At 36.4% G+C, this 22,356-nt stretch overlaps 1 protein-coding gene across 2 annotated transcripts in view; it reads left to right on the forward strand.

Moving 5' to 3' along the window:
- LOC106457186 (pre-B-cell leukemia transcription factor 1-like) overlaps nucleotides 1-22,356 on the forward strand; it is a 237,600-nt gene that overhangs the window by 203,989 nt on the left and 11,255 nt on the right. For both annotated transcript variants that reach the window (XM_022383028.1, XM_022383027.1), the window contains exons 4-7: nucleotides 11,218-11,408; nucleotides 12,453-12,588; nucleotides 13,660-13,753; nucleotides 14,000-14,089. In XM_022383028.1, the coding sequence (XP_022238736.1) occupies nucleotides 11,218-11,408; nucleotides 12,453-12,588; nucleotides 13,660-13,753; nucleotides 14,000-14,089 (511 nt within the window). The remainder of the gene's footprint in view (nucleotides 1-11,217; nucleotides 11,409-12,452; nucleotides 12,589-13,659; nucleotides 13,754-13,999; nucleotides 14,090-22,356) is intronic.

The raw sequence follows: 22,356 nt of genomic DNA on the forward strand, positions 1-22,356 counted from the left end.
CATCTCGGATCTATTTGGTCGTAAACCTTCCCATCCAATACAAGCTCCTTGCGGTTTGCAACAATAGAGGTGCTGTCAAAAATGAAATCTTTCGACTGGAGGAATTTTTCAGCTCCTTCATTAGGATCAAGATGGATCGCTCTGCCAATACAGGAGCTGGCCACGTGATAGGACCTGAGCTTATGCTCCTCTCTCTCTCGTATATCTATCACGTGCGTGAAACACATAGACTGACAGATGGAAGCTGTACACGCGCAGATGTCTTAATAATGTTGACCATCAAGTGAACCAGTTGTAAAGTGTGAATACAGGTGTATTTTCGGTACACATTTACTTTCGAAAACTGTTTTACCGGAAATACACGTATCACACTTTTTGTATTGCTTATAATTCGTTTGTGTCTATTATCAAGTATATTCTAAGATAAAGATACGTGACCTATAGAAGTACCCTAAATTGCTAACAACTTGTACAGTACAGTAATACACACCCTTATACACCAACATTTATCACTGTTTATATCCGTCAATTATCTCATATTCTAAAGTTTACCATATAATTGTATATATAAAAGAAATTGTAAAACGTTTCATTCATTTTTTTGACATGTTGTAAAACACTTTCTCGTAGCTGTTGATATATAATTAATTTTAGAAACAAAAGCTAATCAGCAAATTTCTTATACCAATAATTCGAACGTGAAAACGCGTACAAGCAAACAGTGTGCTTAGAAAAGTTTATTTATTGCTGAATAAAACACTTGAAGAGGTTCAGTTCCCTGTCTGACAGTGAAGTTAGCAGGAGGTGCTCACCACCAGGGGCCGCTACGCTCCATGATAGACGGCTATAGCAAGTGGAACATCCGCTATAACTCACTATAACTCATGTCCGGATAACTGAGCTCTCCTTGGGGAATGAGACCCATATCTCACTAACAAAGGCTTGCAACAAGGAAACATATTATTAGAGGTACGACGACACTGTCCACTTGCTAGTAATAATAGCCGTTAGTCTCTGGACTTCCTGAACCGACCTTGGATTGATGCCCAATTAAGTCAGGCGGCAGTAGTACATTAGGTCCCGAGCCGAGACAGGCCGGTGTCAGTTTGCAGTGACATACGGCCAGCAACCTTAGGTAGGATGCAATGTATCGTTGTTTTCTTGTCTCTGTGCATTCAATGTGTGTGTGTGTGTAGCACGTCTCAGCAAAGGTAAAATACACCCTTTCCCGCCTTGTATTAACGGTCAGGCAATTTTTGGTAACCAGCTTCCTATTTCAAATTACCCATGACGCGAGCTAATCATATTCTTGTTTTACGTCTTCATAACATCATCAAGACCCCCCTTTCTTGCAGCTCCGGCTAATTCATTAAAACCGATCTCTCGGCGGAGTTACCAACATAATAATACGGCTGCCAGCCCGGCACGGTCTCTTCAGCCTCATCAATCTTCAGGCTAACTTAATGTCATTAGTTGCGGGCCGGTAGATGGTGAACGTGAATATTTCATAAGAGATTTTAAAGCAGAAAATGGAAAGGTTATTATCCCAGGGCCGTAGCCAAGCCACTGCCTCTACAAATGTGATTACAAAGTGAAGAAGTGGATGGAAGAGTTTTTTTTTATTTAAATCTTTTAAAACAACAATGTGTATAAGGGGTGTAATATATGCATATAAACATACACTTTTTCACAGGTTATTAACTATGTATATGTAAAAGCATAAAACCCATTCACTTAACGTGACAGTGTGAAGGTACTTTCACATCTAGACACGTAAAATATTATTGAATGAAAAACAAATTGAGTCTTTCCTTCCAGATTTCAAATGGGTGAGAGGAAAAACCACCTAAAATATGATATCGAAAGCCTTGTGCATTTTAGTATTAAAAAAAATTCAGATTAAATAACGAACTGACTGAGACTATTCTCGAGCTTCCCGCCTATAGAGAGATGCACTCATAGAAACACTTGCAGCGACATGAATAAATAATCCCATTTATAAACATACCGTGTAAATTTAAGTGCAACATGCTGTTTACTGTGAAAGTGCGTAGGTTCCATAAGCAAATAAAATGGTGCTGCGTGTCAAGTTTTTTTCTGTTTATGTTGCAGTACATCACCTAAGTATTAGTAAACACAAAAAAAAGAACAGTGATTCACTTAGAGAACATCCGAAAATGGTTTACAGGAAGCAATACTTGCCAACTGCAAATAATAACTTTTTCAATTGTTTGTATTGTGGGAGGAAAGGAGTTAATTCCCAGATGTACATTAAGACGTTTTTCTCTTGATCTCATGATATTTTTAATGTAGAAGGTTTACCATCATCTTTTGGATTTTATGGATTAATTCGTCAGAAAGTTGCTTCTTTCTTCAGGTTCTAGGTTGTATTATATTTTCCTTGAAACTCCAGAGTTATTTCGTCCGAACATTTTTTTTAAATGTCCACTAAAAACTGCGTGTTCTTCTAAACAGTCTGTCTAAAACCGTTTCAGAAGAGTCACTTCGTTTCGTTTGAAAGTTTTACCGAAACAAGAAATATTGGTACCAGAAAAAAAATTATTATTCTTAACTGCTTAAGGACTACATATCTGAACAGTAGCGGTTCTAGCTAGTTCCTCTGTACAACTGACTGAGGAGTACATATTCGAATAGTATAGAGGCTAAGGATTGCAGATTTAAGCAGTTGCAGCTCTGAGTCAGCCATCAAATTCCTCTCCATACTTTTCTGAGGTATACAGATTCTAGCAACATCTGCAAGTCAGCATAACTAACCAGCTCTGTCTATAATTAGCTGAGGAGTACTTATTTGAATGCTATGGACTTTCAGTCAATCCTGCTAGGTTATTAAAGCTGTTTATTGTGTACACTAAATTTTTTTGCAGATCTTTTGCTGTCGGTTAACATGAGAAATTATTTCGGCTGAATTTTTACTTTCTTCGTCTTCAAAGTTTCACACCGTTTCGTAGTAATGTTTACATTGTAATAAAAATAAATGAGTGTTTATGCACAATCAGGAAGTTTTGGAAGTTGTACAATAGTGTTAGTTTTGAGACCTAAATGTAGCATTAAACTCTAGTAAAATATGTTTATTTTGGTTCGAAAGGAACAGAAGTTACAAGTGGTTAAATGTTTAACTCATTAAGGTTGTTTAAAATAATCTTTCAAATTCAAACATTTTGTTGGTTTTTTTTTCGAGTTTTTAATAACTTTTCTATAGAGAAGTGCTGCCTTTAAAAAGTTTTCTAACCCCGTAATTTCGTTATGTCGAAATGTAAATGGGAAAGTAAAGAATAAAAATGGTACAATTATGTAAAATCTTATTTTGAAGTTTTTTATTTACTGTATGAAATTATTTCCGATACTATATGTTAATTAGTTCGAATCATGACAAATATTTAGCACACACGTGAGCACTAAAGTCCGAACAGCAGTCAGTGGTCAAATGTTTTATCTAACACCAATTTAGTCATGTGGAAATGCCTAATCTAGATCGCGATTTCGTCAAACGTTTTTGCCACATACAGAATTCAATTTTAAAGTTTTGTATATTGGGAAGGTTTGGACATGAAAATGTTGTTGGGGCTTGGTATTGCATGAAAACATGTGAAGATTAGTATTAGGCCCAGTTTTGGGCCGTGATGTGATTGTTTATTTGGACTCTGTGCTGGTGAGGACTTTTTCAGGTCCACTTTCTAGAAGCAGTTTTTTTTTAAAATGGTTTCATCCATAAAAAGTATACTAAATTTTTCCAAAACAACAAGTTCTATCATAGTGAATGTAAAACGAGACTGGAATACGGTGTGTTGTGATTAACGTAATATAGAACATGCCTCAGGAGGATGTGACGTCGTCGTTCATTCTAAGTTTAAGATTCTTGGAAGGACCAATGACTATCGCAGCCTCCGTATAAAGTTATCATTTGATTCACAAGCTGAGGTCTGAAATCACTATGGTTGGTCCTGCAAAGACCTGGTTTTGCTTATTTTGTTCAAGAAAACTAGTGGATTTAAACTGAAATTCACATTCGATCAGGATAATACACTTCTTTCTTGATTCAAAATATTCCTACATGAAACGTGTGTAAAATAAAACGTACAAGTTTTAATATTTTCTTAAAACACATTCAAAATATTATACCCACTACAATTATTTCATTTTATTCTTATTTAAACAACTATTACTGGCACGTACGTTTCTAGTAAATTTCACAACTGTGTTTATATAAGAATCAGGTTCGAGAACAGACCTCCAAGGAAGATGCCACTATCAATGACACATTTAATAACATGGGTGCGCTGCAGCTTTTTACTCCCCCCCCCCCCCGTACCGTGCAGTTTACTCGTCTCTTATTTATACTCGGAATTAAGGTCTACCTACCCATCCAGTCATACCTCCTCCACCTAGTGGCTAAGATATGTTGGGCCACTAGCTGCTGGCTAAATGATAGGGGATTAAGGCTCAGCACTGCGAGAATGGAAAAAGTGTAGAACCATAAATCAAAAGCCTTGTTTGTGTGTGTGTGTATCTTGTTGAAACGTATTATTATTAATCACAGCACGTGATAGAAGAATTAGAGGGACGTAGCCAACTACAGCTTAAGCAACCACAAAAAATAATCAGTGTCACTGCTAAATGCTGCTCTGAGTAAAAACCACGTGGTCTCTTGTGTCTGTTTCTCTATGAATGAGAAACAGAGAGCCACGGGTTGAGGTCAGCACGGCTATAGAAAAGTATTACTTTACATGACCTGCCAATGTATTTTATTAGTATGAATTGCGGATAGAGAAAGAAACAGATGGTTAGGGCAGAATAGGTAAAAACATACTGATAGTTTATTTAAGTTTTAATGTAAAATGATTTATTTCCTGTTAACTTTGAGTCGTATCATCCTTTCCGTGCATCCTTATCGTAAATATGGAGAAAAATATAACTTATTAAGTTTTTTTCCCGGAGTGATTTTTGAGATTTATAGAATTCTTGATCTCAGATAGACCGGATTTTGTTAATATATTATTTTTATAGTTTCCTTTTAATTCTTTACGCTTCGCATTGCCTGACGGTTACGGGGCTCGGGATCGAAACCTGCCTTCGAACATGCTCGCTTTTTAAACCGTCAGCCCCACTGCTGGTCGGTAAAGAGTAGGTCAATAGTTGGTACGGGATGGTGTTGACTACAGTGCTTTCACTGTAGTCTATCATTTTAAGATTAGGGGCTGTCCTCGAATACTCAAATTCAACAAATTAACTTTACTTTTTTCACTTGTAGCTATTGTCAACACACACAGCTTTATTGAGAAATTAACATTTTTATAAATTACGACATGAGGTAATAAAGTCTCAGTAACAAACATACTCTCAGGGGAATTTCATTCTCCGTTCGTCTGTATTAAATATTGATTGTGTGTAAAGTATACATTTTCATACTTTTTGTATTCAACAAAATCATAAGAGTAAACTTTCTTTTGAAATACCTCTGCGCTTCATCCTGGAATTGTGACGTAAAAGTCGCTTCCTATTGGAAGATGTAGAAATATACGACCTTATAACACCAGATTTATGTTTTTTACTTAACAATACCCTCAACGTTTCGCTTTAAACTTCATCAGGAGTGTTCCGTTAAAATGTAAACCGTAACTGAGATTACAAAACTTCAGTTGGGTTACGATCGTGCTATACTCGCAATTCGCTTTCCCTTCTTATGTCCATCAACTTTATTTAGGTTGTACTTATTCTTATCAGGAATTGACTCATACCAATGTAAACATAAGAAATATTCATACCAGTGTAGACATAACAGATACCCATACTTCTGTAAACATAACAAATACTCATATATATATGTAAGCATAACAAATACTCATACTTATTTAAGCATAGAAATAATCATACCAATGTAAACATAACAAATACTCATACCAATGCAAACATAACAAATATTCAAACTTATGTACGCATAACAAATACTCATACCAATGTAAACATAAGAAATATTCATACCAGTGTAGACATAACAGATACTCATACTTCTGTAAACATAACAAATATATATATATATATATGTAAGCATAACAAATACTCATACTAATTTAAAGCATAGAAATATCATACCAATGTAAACATAACAAATATTCAAACTTATGTACGCATAACAAATACTCATACCAATGTAAACATAACAAATACTCATATCAATGCAAACATAACAAATATTCATATCAATGCAAACATAACAAATTCATGTTTATTACTATAACCAATAACACAGATTTAGAAATAGGTTTTTAGTTTCGTAATGGCAGCACATTACCTCCTTCATGCGGTTATCTCGTACATCTGAGATTTCTCGTCGAACCCCTGTCTTTTACCCCTTTCTCAAACACATGTCAAACCGGTCACTCTGTTTCGAGCACTACACCTTGTTCCCGTATATCTAACTATAACGTTCCGTAATTAAAGATGTCTTGTAGCCTCTATACCGACTGAATTTGGAAAAGTGGCCGTTATATCCACTCATATAGAACATTGTAAACTTGAAGTTTTGTGCTGTCAGTTACGTTCTGTGTTTTATTAGAACATTCCCGAAGAAGATGTAAAGAGAAACGTTTTAAACCAATTGAAGCTTTGTGCTGTCAGTTGCGGGCTGTGTTTTACTGGAATACTCTTGAAGAAGATGTAAAGAGAAACGTTTTAAACCAATTGAAGATTTGTGCTGTCAGTTGCAGTCTGTGTTTTACTGGAATACTCCTGAAGAAGATGTAAAGAGAAACGTTTTAAACCAATTGAAGCTTTGTGCTGTCAGTTACGTTCTGTGTTTTATTAGAACATTCCCGAAGAAGATGTAAAGAGAAACGTTTTAAACCAATTGAAGCTTTGTGCTGTCAATTACAATCTGTGATTTATTAGAACACTCTCCCGAAGAAGATGTAAAGCGAAACGTTTTAAACCAATTGAAGCTTTGTGCTGGGAGTTACGGTCTGTGTTTTACTGGAGTATTCCTGGAGAAGCTGTAAAGCGAAACGTTGAGTGTCCAATTAAATTCTGTACTTGAATGCTCTTACTTCCAGTTAACAGTCTAAATAAGTCATGGATTTGTTTTAATTGATTCCTCAGTTGAACAATGTTATTCATAGGTAACGTACACACATATAACGTACCAAAACATTTTATGTGCAATATAGACGTATTTAAGTAAGAGTTTCAAAGGAAACATTTTTTTCCTCCACCGTATTTTCATAATGCGTGCAATAGAGGGTTACATTTGTTTTATCGTTTGTTTCCAGAAAGCCCAAAAATAATGAAAGACTTTTTTTTTAACCACTGAATAAGCTTGTACACTTCTGAAAAGGTGTTTGCTTTGTTTCTGCTATCTACAATAAGGTATGTGTATAAGAACGTGTAATAAAAGAGACCTCATACAAGAGACGTAAAAGTAGACGTACGGTTACTCTTGTGAAACACTTAGCTACGACATCTTCAGTATTAATCACAGGCTTGTGTGAGTTCTAGTGGCCGGTCTATGTGATATGATATATATGTAAGAGTCCAGTTTGAGTGCCGTAAGGACTCATGTAGGCGAAAACCGTTGTCATTTTCTCCGCAATGATTGATGATCTCGAAGGCTCGTGTTCGAGGGTGTAATTAGCACCCTCTGTTAGCGAAGCTTTGTGTTCTCGTGACATGGGAGACAGCTCGAGACGAGCACTTTCAAGAGGTGGAACCAACCGCCCCCTGCCGAGACCATTAATTACCACTTGCAAAGACCCAGCGACCAAGTGCCATTGCAGTCAGAAAGACCATAATTTACACGCGTGCTTTCTCCTCTTTCGACACCAGCGAAGAGCTTATCGTTAGGTTTAAGCCTACAAATAAATCAGCAGCCTAGGAATGATGGGCAAAACACGAAGTAGCTTTTCTTTTCTAAAAGGTGCATTAATTCAGACGACACCCTGACCTGTGTCTGGTGTGTGTCGACTTCCGCCCTTCTGCAAGTCGTAATATGGTCATCACTTCATTTTTTTTTGTTCACTTCATTTAGTCCGCGCATGTGTACGTCTCTCTCTCTCTCTCTTAACCCATTTCCGTCAACTCAAGAGAGGGATGGCTCTTAAAATGTCTAATTACATAGTGTAAATGATTACAACTGACATGTTTTGTTGTCTGTTGTATATCAGTTTCAAAAGAAATATTTAGCTAACTACGTCTGTGTAACAGTAAGATTACTTAGGTTTTCTCTTTAATGGAAAATACATTTCCTAGATACTCGTGGTTATAATATACGTATATTCAATTCGGTTCACCACGCTTTTTTTTTAATTTTTGCACACTTTATATTTGTTTATTTTTTGTTAACCGCAAAGGATTATCTGTGCTGTGCCCACCGCAAGGATCGTACTCCGATATTTCGCGTTATAAACCATCAAGCTTACTGCCGAGTCTTATGATGAGTGACACAAAATAGGAAGGTAAAGCAAACAGCAATCAACTTTTATCAGAAACAATACTGATAGAGCTAGTAACAATGTCTAAAACCACTTCCTCCCAAAATATTTATCAAACTACTTGTTCTAAATGGATTTAAGTTTACGTACAATGTTTATCGTTAAAACCAGCGGAAACTGTGAGTCCGATATCACAAGAAGTGATTCAAACAATAATACCACACCTAGCGACTTGGAGTACTTACCTGTTATAATTAAGAAACAATTGTGATTACCAACCGTTATTTTTCTTAAGTTCTGAACCCGTTGTAAATCTGTCGTCATCATGTTTTACTGCCAAGGTTGGAGAGCGTAGCAAACAGCCACTCTCGCCACATCAACCAACGCTTCAGTTCCCGCCAGGAAAATCGTAAAATAAGGCTAAAGCCGAGTTTATTACTGTTTTATGCCAAACTAGGCTGTCTGAGAGTGACCCGTATGTTTCTTGGCACTTTGGGTCCTTAGCCGGCGCTATGACTACGTCGTTCAGGTTGGCTAGAAGAACCCACAACTCGTTCACACTGAATTCACGACATCACCAGGTGTGGGGAGCAGGAAACTGTTTCTAAAGGTTTTGTACACTTGATGAACTGTGTTTGTATATTAAACAAAAGCAGTGACCAGTTTTGTAGTAAGTAAATCCTCTCAATAAAAATAAGTATTTTTTTAGCAGTTATTATTGAAGAACCCTCTTGAAAACAAAACACCCAAAAACCCTAATCGAATATTCCAAAGATTTTTCTTTTATACTTCTGTATCGACTTTGACTTTGATAGCATTTTATAAAAATCATTACTCTTAAGAGATCTTACAATGGCCAGGTGGTTAGGGCGCTCGACTCGCAATCTGAGGGTATCGGGTTCAAATCCCCGTCACACCAAACATGCTCGCCCTTTCAGCCGTGTGGGCGTTATAATGTGACGGTGAATCCCACTATTCCTTGTTAAAAGAGTAGCCCAAGAGTTGACGATGGGTGGTGAATTAGTAAATTAGGGACGGCTAGCGCAGATAGTGCTCGTGTAGTTTTGCGCGAAATTCAAAACAAACAAAACAAAAATCATTTTACAAAATTAATCTACTCTTCATTTGAAATACTCCTTAGCTATATATTACAAAATAACGCAACTTCGCATAAGTTTGTAATTGTTTAATAGTGACGTAGATTACCACATGTTCATGAAATTAGGCGTTTGAGGAGGTTAAGACAGTAGTTTCGTCGTGGAAGAAATAGTCAGAGAATGACACTAAAAAAATCGAACTTCCTAGGAAATTTAAGTGAAGTGGAATATGACTACCACAGCGGTTTAATATACGTCTGTGGGAGTGATAATTGTATTCTTCCAGCAGTTGGTATAACCTGAGAAAAAAGATGGGTAATTGGATTTAGCTGGTTCGTGTCAAATATGGCACCTAGAACCAACCAGGGCTTCATACACCATATCCCACGCGCTGATTAAATTTGGAAGGACTTGCATCGAGAGTAGGGTTAGTCTCTCATTATTATTATTATATATTCTATGCCACGTTTATATTATTATAACATTTTCCTTAATTGAATGGCGATGTCTTGGAATGTCTAACTTGTTATCTGTTTCACAAACAAAGAATTAATATACAAAATAGAAACCGCTTTAAAAGACATTAACAAACTAATAACTACATTATCGGCATAATAATGTGTTCCCCGTACTACGACTATTATCGGCATAATAAAATGTGTTCCTATATTACGACTATTGTCAACATTATAGTATGTGTTCCTCGTATTACGACTATTGTCAACATAATAATGTGTTCCTCGTAATACGACTATTGTCAGCATAATGTGTTCACCGTACTACGACTATTGTCAACATAATATGTGTTACCCGTATTACGACTATTGTTAGCATAATATGTGTTCTCCGCATTACGACTATTGTTAGCATAATATGTGTTCTCCGCATTACGACTATTGTTAGCATAATATGTGTTCCCCGTATTATGACTACTGTCAGCATAATAATGTGTTCCTCGTACTACGACTGTTGTCAGCATAATAGTATGTGTTCCCCGTACTACGACTATTGTCAGCATAATAATAATGTATTCCCCGTATTACGACTATTTTCAGGTAGAACGCAGAAGATGAGTACTAGTTTAGATGTGTAACGGCCTGAGCCTTAGAACTGCTCTTTTATTGGAAATTTGAATTTCATTCCATTTGTGAGGTTCGCTATTAGAGGTTCAATCTGATAGATGGAATGTGAAATGAAGAGTGATATTAGTGAGGATACACTGTATCAGATTGAACGTCTAATAGCGAACCTCAGACGTGGAATGTGCAATGAAAAGTGATATTAGTGAGGATACACTGTATATCAGATTGAACCTCTAATAGCGAACCTCACACGTGGAATGTGAAATGAAGAGTGATATTAGTGAGGATACACTGTGTGTGAGGTTCGCTATTAGACGTTCAATCTGATACAGTGTATCCTCACTAATATCACTCTTCATTTCACATTCCACGTGTGAGGTTCGCTATTAGAGGTTCAATCTGATAGACAGTGTATCCTCACTAATATCATATTCTGTACTTAGTTGAACTTATTTTATTTCCTGTCCGTGCTTAGGCTTGATTGCACGATTCAAATTTATATGTATAGATACCTGGTTTGAAAGAAGCACAGGGGTTGTATTTATGTTATTATCATTATTAATGATGTTTTAACGTTATCTTTTCTTTTACCTGTAGGCGTGTAACGAGTTTACTACTCATGTGATGAATCTGCTCCGAGAACAAAGCCGGACTCGACCCATCACTCCCAAGGAGATAGAGCGGATGGTACAAATCATCCACAAAAAGTTCAACTCCATCCAGGTGCAATTGAAGCAGAGCACGTGCGAAGCTGTCATGATTCTCAGATCCAGGTTTCTGGACGCTAGGTCTGTGTTCACTGTGCATATGTTAAATTCTCCTCAAAATACTTGTTTCATTTTTTAGCCTAAAACGATTAAGGGGTGTTATTGAATGTGAAATTACTTAATTTTTTCACACTTCTTATTAAAACAAATTATACTGTTTTTTTTTCATCACATCAAACAACATTTCTCTTTAAAAAAAATAATCTTCAATAGCCGCGGCACTTGAAATTCTTTTAGGCAGGATTAGAGTAAATTAATCTATGACACTATGGGCGTGGTAAAATACATCAAACGAAAAGGTTTGACCTCCTATGTACAAAACTGACTATCTAAGTTCCACCCATATTTCTTGGTCTACATCAAGCTTATAGACTGGTCACAACTGTGTAATATCAGGCCTTATCTCATTCTATATAGTTCTATACACCACCTAAGTTCCACTCACACTTCATGTTCTACTTCAAGCTTTGTACACTGGTCACAGCCGTGTAGTACCAGGCCTTATCTCATTCTATATAGTTCTATACACCACCTAAGTTCCACGTACATTTCTTGGTCTACATAAAGCTTTATAGACTGGTCAAAACCGTGTAATACCTTAACTGTAGATAAGGTAGACTTCCGGTCAGAGGTCGAAACTACTATATAAATCTTATGACTGTCCTCAATTATTTACAGCAAGGCGGTGTCCTGAACATGTTAGATTTTTTAAAAAGTTAACATGATTTTACATGATTCGTAACATGCCACTGTTTGTCGACTTTTCTTGGTTAATTTGGTGACTCAAGAATCAACATCTGAGATTAATTTGTAGCCAAGAAAACGGGAACATAACAGCCAATCGATATTTTGGGTGTGGAGGGGGTGAACGTACTGAGATCTTTCTCTGTGAAGGAACTTGAACATTTGTTGTTGTTTTCTATAAATACAATCGTGCGATATGTTTAATTATCTTGTAATATTTTTATCATAGTATATTGTTGCGGATAAATTATTAGTAAACGTCTTGAAATATGAAGACTTACAGTTAAGCGGTGTTTATTTTTGAACTTTTTGTTTTTGCAGACGGAAAAGGCGAAACTTCAGTAAACAAGCAACAGAAATTCTTAATGAATACTTTTACTCCCACCTGAGTAACCCTTATCCTAGCGAAGAAGCTAAGGAGGAGCTAGCTAGAAAATGTGGCATCACAGTGTCACAGGTAGAATCTATTGTAATAATACTCAGTTTTTGTCTGTCCTGAAAATGCGTGCTTACCTTACTATCTCAATGCGCATGTAAATATGCTTTGATAAACATTTTGTACAACAGCATAATAAAAACTTATCAACATTTTTTAAAAGGTCTAATGTTATGTCGTAGAATAACATCATAAGTTTGTTTATTGATATTATTAAGTACAGTAAAGTTTAGTCCTAACTAAACCAAAGCAAAAAACATACAAAAGTCACAGTGTTAATTTATCTCTTTATCGAATATAGGCTGTACTTAATGTAGGCTTAACTAATGTTAGGCCTAAGACAAGTGGACTTATAGATAGATTTTAGTATCTGCGATTAGAATTCTTTTGTATTATTCTAGAAATCCTGCATTATTAATGTTTGATTCCTGGTATCGCTAGGGCATGACGGACATTGTGCTAGCGCTCTTATTTGTCCATTTGTGTATTATCAATTTACACTCTGACTAGAGCATGATTGTTGCAATTTCATAAAACCATTGCGTTTTTTGTTTTTGTTTTTAATTAAAAACTGTTGATTACTGGATCGATATATATGTCGAAATATTTATCTTACTTACTACTGTTAAACAAACCCAAGTTATTTCAAGGTTTCCTTTACTAAACAATGAGACTTTTTCTTTTAATATTTGATTTCCTAAACATAAATATAATTTGTTTTTCAATATTTTGTCTTGTTTCTCTATAAATATATCGATCGATGGTTGAATTAAAACACGGATGTTTGTTCTTTATAACACTTATGTTGTTTTGAAACAAATTCTCAGTGGTATAAAAAATAAACTAAAGTACCTTGTAACATATCATTAAAAATGTACAGTCGTACTTAAGGTGTGTCATCTTCAAAATGACAACAGTTCAAACTTCTAATTGTTCAAGATCTGTGTTTTGAAACAGTTTTAAAGTATATTTATGTAACTTATATTGCATTACAAGTTTCGAATATTTGATGTACCAGTTTTATTTGTAGTCGCCTTAGAGTTGAATTCATTTTGTTTGAGTCTACCCGTAAACAACCATTTCTTTATACAGGTTTCCAACTGGTTTGGCAATAAGCGGATTAGGTATAAGAAGAATATCAATAAAGCTCAAGAGGAGGCTAACTTGTATGCAGCCAAGAAAGCAGGTGAGTCTAAATTCTTCACCATTTTTATGTTTTTAGCTTTCTCTGATTTTATTGATGCATGACAAGTTTTGGTGGCTTCTTGTCACATTGGCAAAGTTCTCGACGAATATCTCGAAATGGATATTTAACTGCTTCAGCTTTGAAGAATTCTTTATAATTAAGCTTTCTCTTAAACTTCTGTCTTCTTTCCTTTAATTTTTGGACAACTATGCCAATCAATTTATATACGGAATCCCTTCTTTCTAGTGAAACGGAGTAGCCCCTACTGCCCCTGGAGACAGCCCAGCGGGGAAGCAACACTGACAGCCGAAGAGTGGAGCCCCGAAACACCAGATTGTAAGTTCAGGAGCTGGGGAAATAGATATTTTCCCTGGAAATTAATATTTAACTCTTCTTTAAAGGTGTTTACGTGTGTGATGTATGTTGTGCAACAAACGACTGGAAGTTTGGTATGAAAGAGTGTTTTCTTATAGTAAAGTCACATCGGGCTATCTGCTGTGTCCACAGAGGGGGAATCGAACCACTGATTTTAGCGTTGTAAATCCGAAGACTTAACCACCAGGGAACGGTGTAACGGAATACACTTTTTTATGCATAAACTGTTTTTGCCATCACCCGTCCATGACGTTTGTATTGATTATTACTTGCATGCACTGTTGCATATAGTTTGATAACTAATGTAATGTAACCCTTGTAATGTGAATACAGATCATCTGAAGGACCCCTATTTGGATCTGTTCGAGTTAGATCATAATATTATGTCCATCGAACCGTCCGTGGTTTTTAAAACACGGGGATTTTCAGGAGTATATTTTAACGAATGTTTGAAGAAGTTAATAATGATTCATAGGTAAGTTATTAAACAACCACTTATAGCCGTGGTCAGCTCTATCTCGACCCTTGATTTTCAAGTTCAAGGCGAAACATCGCATGTTCTTACGTGCTCATTTTAGTTCTGATAATTGGTGCGGTTATCCAAAATAATACAGTGATAGACAGAAGAAAAAATAGTTTATTTCCAAGTCGACGTTGTGATTTTTGTGTATAATTTTTGGTTAACTGACAAGATAATGAGTACTATAGTTATGAAAGCAGTTATTGGGATCACATGACTCTTCAAGCATGCTGAATGTTGATTAACGAACTGAGCCAAATTTGCTTTCTAACCATTGATATTATTAGTCTACGTTCGTTTGTGTGTCAGGCTTTTGTGTTAGTTTCAACGTCACGTGTCAATCAAAACTGTTATTTCCTATGCAGCAATCAGACCCCGCCCCTAACTGCAGCCCCACCTACCGAGCTATTAGCCAGAAAACAAAAGGAATTCAAGACGTAAGGATTATAATTACGTTATTATGGTTACCTTGACTCAACTAGTCAGTAGTATGGAAAGATTTGACCATGACATATGTGGGTAGGTTTTCAAATGCTTCCATCACCCGCCAGCAGGTGTCTCACTACCTTAGGCTAAATTTACTAAGGCGTGGAAACGAAAGCTATTTCACATAGCGCGGCAACTACACCAAATGTCATGGTTGTCTGTTGCTGTTTATTTCAGGTATAAACGGTAGTACTAGTTTCTAGCAGCGACTGCATCCAACCTATCTTGCTTATTCCAATTCCAGCATTTCTGACTCGTAGCTTTATATATACCATCTTGACAATAGCTACAATTCTTCTGTAAGGTTTTCAGAGTCAATAGGAATTCACGGATGTGACTAAAAACAACAATTTATTCGCGTTTCTCAGCCGCGAAAACAGAAATAATTAATAAAGCTACCACTGTCGTGAATATTATTTCACGATTTGAATGAACAGAACAATCATTATAGATTCAGTGGTTCAGAGATGTGGCCCAGTAGTTAGTGTGTCGGACTGTGAATCTGAGGTCCCGTGATTCGCGAACCCGTTATCGCCAAAACAAAATTTTGCGTCCACTGTTTGGGCCATGGTTGCGTTATAATAGTGACAATCAAATCCCATTATTCGTTCTGACAAGAGTAACTCAAGAATTGGCGGTGGGTGATGTTGACTAGCTGCCTTCACTCTAGTCTATCACTTCACTGTTAGTGATGTTTAACGCAGAAAGTCCTCGAGTAGCTTTCGCGAAAATTCAGTAAACAAAAACAAACAGTCTTTTTTCTTTACTTTGGTTTGGAACTTTTCTGGTTAGGTCCGGCATGGCCAGGTGGTTAGGGCGCTCGAATCGCAAGCTAATGGTCGCGGGTTCGAATCCTCGTCCTACCAAACATGCTCGCCCTTTCAGCCGTGCGGGCGTTATAATTGACGGTCAAAGAGTAAAAGAGTAGCCCAAGAGTTGGCGGTGGGTGGTGATAACTACCTGTATTCCCACTAGTCTTTCACTGCTAAATTAGGGACGGCTAGCGCAGATAACCCTCGTGTAGCTTTGCGTGAAATTCAAAATAAACAAACTTTTGTGGTTATTTATAAGCGATGTGGGCTATTACGTTGTGTTCACCGCAGGAATCGAATTCCGAATTTTAACATTACAAACCCTCAATCTTACCAGGAAAAAGGGATCAGTTGTTATTTTTATTCAAGTACTTGCTATCTTTCATAAATTGAATATAATCTGGTTCAAGTTAATTTCCATACTGATTAAAGAATTTGATTTTTACGTGACACAAAATAAAATGATGGCAAATGTGCACGCAAGCAACCAAACGTTATGAAAAGTGTTGTTTTATTCAAAACATTCTCTGCAATGTTTAAAGAAATCAATGCCGAAAAAAATCGAATAAAAAGCGTATAGCTGCTAATAATCTAAACGCGTGTACTTTCATGTTATTTATTAACAAAATAATAAAGTTTTTCAAATTAATTATTTATTTAGTTAATCCCTTTAATTGTTAGCATACTCATAAAAATCAATAAAATAACAATTTTTTTCTTTTAAAAGAAGTAACTTATTGAAAATCAGTATTGAGTTTAAAGCATCGTAATTGAATAGGGATCAAAATTCTCAAAACTCGCTTTACTGGAGGAAATATAATACGTTACCATGGGCAACCATACCCCCTGCTTCATGCAGATAAATGTGCTAGTTTCTACGGTAAATCTAACCCTAGTCCCAGTTCTGTTTACTCTTAAATGTAAAGCGCTACTGTGAGGAAGATAATGTATAGGACCGTCAAGCTGTGTAAGCTATTGGACTATATACGAACTTCTGCTTGTAGCTATGGTTCAGCTTTGTTGAAGATAAGCTCCCTTTACACTGTTAGTACCTTATCAGACCTGACCAGAACTTCGTTGTTATCAAACTTTTAGCCAGCCGTGAATATTCTATAAAGCCTAAAAATGAATGTTTGTTTATGTAAAATTTTGGGAAGAAACGGTGGAGTTTTTATTTCAGTCTAAATTAAACCAGTTGAGAAAATCTTAAAATATGTATTTTAATGACAAGTTATTCTGTCAAAAAGTTAGTTTGGTTTGGTTTCATATAAATGTTTATTATTATTCGGAGACTTTATTATAGTAAAGGGTTTATGTTTCTTCATGTCCAACTGCATTAATCTATTGTAATTCTATATTACGTTCTGAGGTGCGGACGCCCTCTGGCAGCTCAGCGGTAAGCTTGAAGACTTATAACGTCTAAATTCGGTGTTCCATTCCATTGCTTATCTTGTAGCTTCGCGCTAAAACAATCTTAAACACAACACAAAAAAAATGGCACTGGGTAAATTTCAATGTTCAAAAAATTCAATGGGAACTTTTATTCAGGTTAGCAATTTATCTAATAAAGCTCTACGATGTTAAACTGTAATTGTACTGTAAATATATCGCTGTTACCTGACTGTTTAGAAGTGTTAACATAAGGTAAGGATTTATTGTTTTAATAATCAACTAAGCTTTATATCTAAAAAGTGATTATATCCATTTCTCTGTTTCTCGATTTTAAGTTTTCTGAAATATCAATTTTTAATTTCCGTTTTGGGCCAGGCGTGGCTCAGGGTTTAACGTACCGAGCTGCGAATTCGAGGGTCCTTGATTCGTGATTCGTTGCCACAAAATAATAATTCTCTCTTAGCATTTTTCAGCTGTGAGTGCGTTATAAGAGTGAAGACAGATCCCACTATTCAATTAGATTGTCCCAAAAATTGGCGGTGTGTACAGTTGATTTGCTGCCTTCCCATAGCTCTAAATATGGGACGGAGAGCGCAGATAGCCCATGTGTATCTTTGCGAGAAACAAATAAAATATGAGCTTCTATTCAACTTTCTAGTGATTACACGTTGTTTTATTTGTTAAATAAACATCATTAGTTTTATATATAGTTAACCAGTAGGACGAAATGTATTTTATTTAGTAATTGATCCAAGTACCCTCCCACACACAGCTGCTCAACTGTAAGTTTAAAGGCTTATTTATAAAATAAAAAAACAAAACAACTGGTTTTGATACTTTTGGTGGGTATAGCCCAGGTAACTCATTGTGTAGCTTTGTACTTAACAACAAACTTGATCAGAAATGTTATATCTAAACTCCCAATCTTGACTTAAAAGATTAACTATGTGTTTTCGGAGTTTTTATCGGAAAAGGTAGCTAAAGGATATTTGGTGTAGTCAAATATATTTTTTTTTCATCCCAATCGGAGAAACCTAGCAAAGAGTGCGATAAACTTCTGAACTTGACAGAATATTCATGTTTACCCCATCTCTGTTTCCCGTGATTGCGATATAAATTACTTGAAGTTCATTTTCTAGGAACGTCGCTGGTTGCTTAGGAATCTGGCTACTCGGCTGGTTCAGTTACAACCTCGACTTTCTGGTATCTAAAACATGCTTACTTAAGAGTTTGTTGTTAGCCCAGCCATGACTTCACCCGCCGTGGCTATACGACCGGTCCTCCGCATGCTTTAGACGTTTCTCTCCGGTATTTGTGTTGGCACATTCCCGTCTCTAGATACCCTAAAGTTCGGAATTACGAGACTGACAAAGGACAGCAGATTAACAAAATCAAGAAAAACTTCTCCCCCTTTTTCTCTCTCCATATGTGTTTAAGTGAAATAATAGTCAATGACACCACATTCTTTCACAAAATCTTTTATTTATCAATATTATTATTTTAGTGTTGCCAAGCTCAAAATTTGGATCTGGTGTTAGTCTATTTACACAAACCAGAGGAAATCCGAGTTGTTTACTCTGTTTACTTCCCAGGAATGTTTACTTAAGCATTCCACATGGTGTTATTTTCACGTGCACCCTGCTTTATACTAGTTAAGACCACTTCTCATCCATTTTCCCTCCTGGTTTTTGTTTCAAGTTTGATGATGCACTTTAGTTTAAAAAAAATTAACTGAAACTGTTTTTGCTATTAGAATTTCGTTTATTTTATCGTGGTTTGTCAAGTTGGTCTTTATTTTGATTCAAATCTGTTTTTCATTTGAATTGCAGTCTTATATTGACCAAATGTTGTGCCTGTTAATCTGTTAACGCTTGTTATTTCGTTTTCTGTTGTTTTTTTATTTGTTACTTTTTGTGTGAATTAAACATATTCTGAAAGGAAAACTTTTTTAGACGGTGTCTTAGAAAAATTGAGATTCCACGTATGGTTTCAGAGAACGTAAAATTTAAATCACGTTGATGGTATCACGTATTTCTCAACAGAAATAACATCATCATTACCAGCACCACAATAACAGAGCTTACTGTATGTAATATGTTCTATTTATTAGAGCCTTGCCATTTGTCTACACCATCTCTACTAACAGTTTCCTCTCAACCATTTCTTTCCTGCAAGTAATTTATCATATTTTCTCTGCTTGGCCTGGTATTATCCCCACGTGGCCCCCAAATCCCCAGCTCTCGTCTATGACAATTTCTGACAAGATTTCGGCCCAGTAATTGAATGGCCAGTCTGCTTCGGAACGCTCCGTTAAGGGCCACACCGAGGCCTAGCAGCTTTTCTCACAAGCCGCGTGTTATAGGTTCTTTAATAAATTTTTATCCCCCGTCTCCTAAAATGGATTTCAATCCAACCGTTTGCATTTCGTGCGTGCATTTAGAAAGCTAAAGCCACTGGTTGTGTGAAATAAATTGTAATGTGCATTCAGACGAAAACCTGGGCATTAGGATCTTACAGGCGAGAATGGATGGAAATCGAACGTGTCTGCCAGGGGAACTGAACGATGTATGACACGCCGTATGCTCCACTGCGAGTTTAAAGAGTGAATATTCATCTGCAAAAGTCAACATCTATTTACCCGTGATGACAGAGTGAGAATTCTTGCCCTTTATACCCTTTCTTCCAAATCAAACCATCTGGGACCCGCTACAGTTTGAAGCCTGCCATCTGAAGGTACGAAGGCCTGTCAGAACTCATTAACTTTGTAATTTCGTAGTTGGTCCTGCTGCCATTTTTTTTCATACTCTCAAGCCCCGTGAATCTGATTGCATGCATGTCTTTCACTGTAATTTTATTTCAAGAATGAATTCCTGTTCTGTTTTGAGGAATTATAAAAGGGTTCAAAAATATCATAACAGCTGCAGTGAAAAATGAAGGATTCCCTCACGGAGACGGGCAGAATTTAAAAAGTTTTCTTCTAGCCCACGTGCCTCCATGAAAAAAAAAAAACAGTTTCAAAGTGATGTTTGCTTATGAGTACATATTTTTAGTAACTGGATCTTTCGAAGCATAAATCTTTGTTTCATCATACATCAGTAAATTGATACGAATTTCTAGTAGAAAACATCTTTTTGTTTTGTAAAAGTTCTTAAGGAAAATACTACAATTGAGGAAGTAAAACACAAACAAAATATCTTGTTAAACGTGTTATTAGTGCCTGGATGTGTTTGGTGTGCTAATGATGTAAACAGAACTGTGAATATTTGTGTGTTGTTGTTTTTATTGTGCAAAGCTACCCAATGTGCTATCTGCACTTTAAATGTTTGTAAACTGGGAGACAGGACTGTTAATACTGTAATATTTCATGCTTTCGAGAGTCAGGCGTGGCCAGTGGTTAGCGTGCGAAATTGTGAATCGAAGAATTTGTGATTCGTGTCCTGTTGCCGCCAAATCACGCTCTGCAACTTGTGGTCGTCGCAAAATACTAACGAAAGCTGGCGGTGGGCGCTGTTAATTTGCTCCAATCTCTCCAGTGTATCATTATAAAACTAGGAACGTTTAGCACAGATAGCACTTGTTTCGCTTTGCAAACTTTTTTTGGAAATAAAGTGAAATTTTCGATGATTTTTATTTCAGGAAGAGATAGTGAAATAACATAGTTTCAGTTGCCTTCTTATATAAAGCGCATCAAATTTCTAATAAAAATTTAAGAAAAACGGCAATCCTTACCAATGGTATGCAGCATGTGTCAAAAGTTTTATTCTACAAATGTAAAATATTTTTATTTACAAGGTGTAATTTACCGATTAATATTAGATAGGAAAGTGACCTGGTTCCGCACACTGTATTCGAGAATTTATGGAGTTCTCTATCCTGACAACAATTCACTCATTTTTATCTACAATAGTAGAGCATTTACAAGAGGAATACGTGTATGTTTGTTGGGGTACGTATATCCCCATAAGCCCTTGTTCAACTACAGCAATTCCTGTAGCCTTATGACCCGATGATAGGAGAGTTTACGTTTATGTCCCCATCATTCTAAGCCTCGCAAGCCATATTGGTCGCCATTTCCAGAATATATTGTCATTTATAGCTCGTAGCCAATGTAGACATGTAAATTTTAGAAGTCACGCACCACTTCAAACTTGGCCACCCCACAGCGTGGGACGATGAAAGTGTGATGGTTTCTCCACATTGTCGGAAGTCAGTCGGTGTTAAATTCATAGCTGACATCCCTTCTTCGAGCGAACGTGCACAGTCATAACAAGAATATTTGCCAGAGAGCAAGGCGTATTAAAGACTGCTATTGTATTCAGTCGGCATATATTTATGGGATCGTTTTATTTCATGTTGCTTTTCTACCCCTAAGCATTGCTTCCGAGCTGAACCATTTATCTAACTCTGACACAAAGAAATGGAATGGTATTAATACATCAAAGTTTTTGACACTTTGGATGGATCTACGCTATTCAGATATTATGTTATGTACCATCCACAACCCTTCCACCCCTTTATCGGGTTTGACCACGCTATGGACAGCCATTGAAGATATTGGAGCAGTTTTTTTTCTTTCGTTTTTGTTTAGTGTTTTTTTTCTCTCTCTCTCTCTCTCTCTTTTCATCTTCCTTTTTTTATATGTACACATACCCCAAAGTTCGTCAACAGAGTGGCTCCAATATTTCGCATTTCTCGTGTATTAAACCTGTCTACTCCCTTCATTTCCATTTCATTTCTTGATGGCTCCGACTTTCCAATATTTCTTCAGCCCAGACACCCTATGAAAGGGGAAAAAACTTTAGAATAATGGGGGGGGATAAAGTTCCAGTAAGGAATGATTGTCATACGAGATTGAAAGGGGAGGAAAAATCCAATCCCGAAAATGGGAAACCTTTCCTGCTAACCAAGCTAACAGAAATTTTGCCAACCATTTTAAATCGAGAGCTGCATAGTTGATTGAAATAAAATTGACATTGTAAGATTTCGCATTAAAACCATTAGAGTATCAGAAAAATTGT

Source organism: Limulus polyphemus, unplaced genomic scaffold (genome assembly GCF_000517525.1).
Source record: "Limulus polyphemus unplaced genomic scaffold, Limulus_polyphemus-2.1.2 Scaffold301, whole genome shotgun sequence".
Lineage (NCBI taxonomy): Eukaryota > Metazoa > Arthropoda > Merostomata > Xiphosura > Limulidae > Limulus > Limulus polyphemus.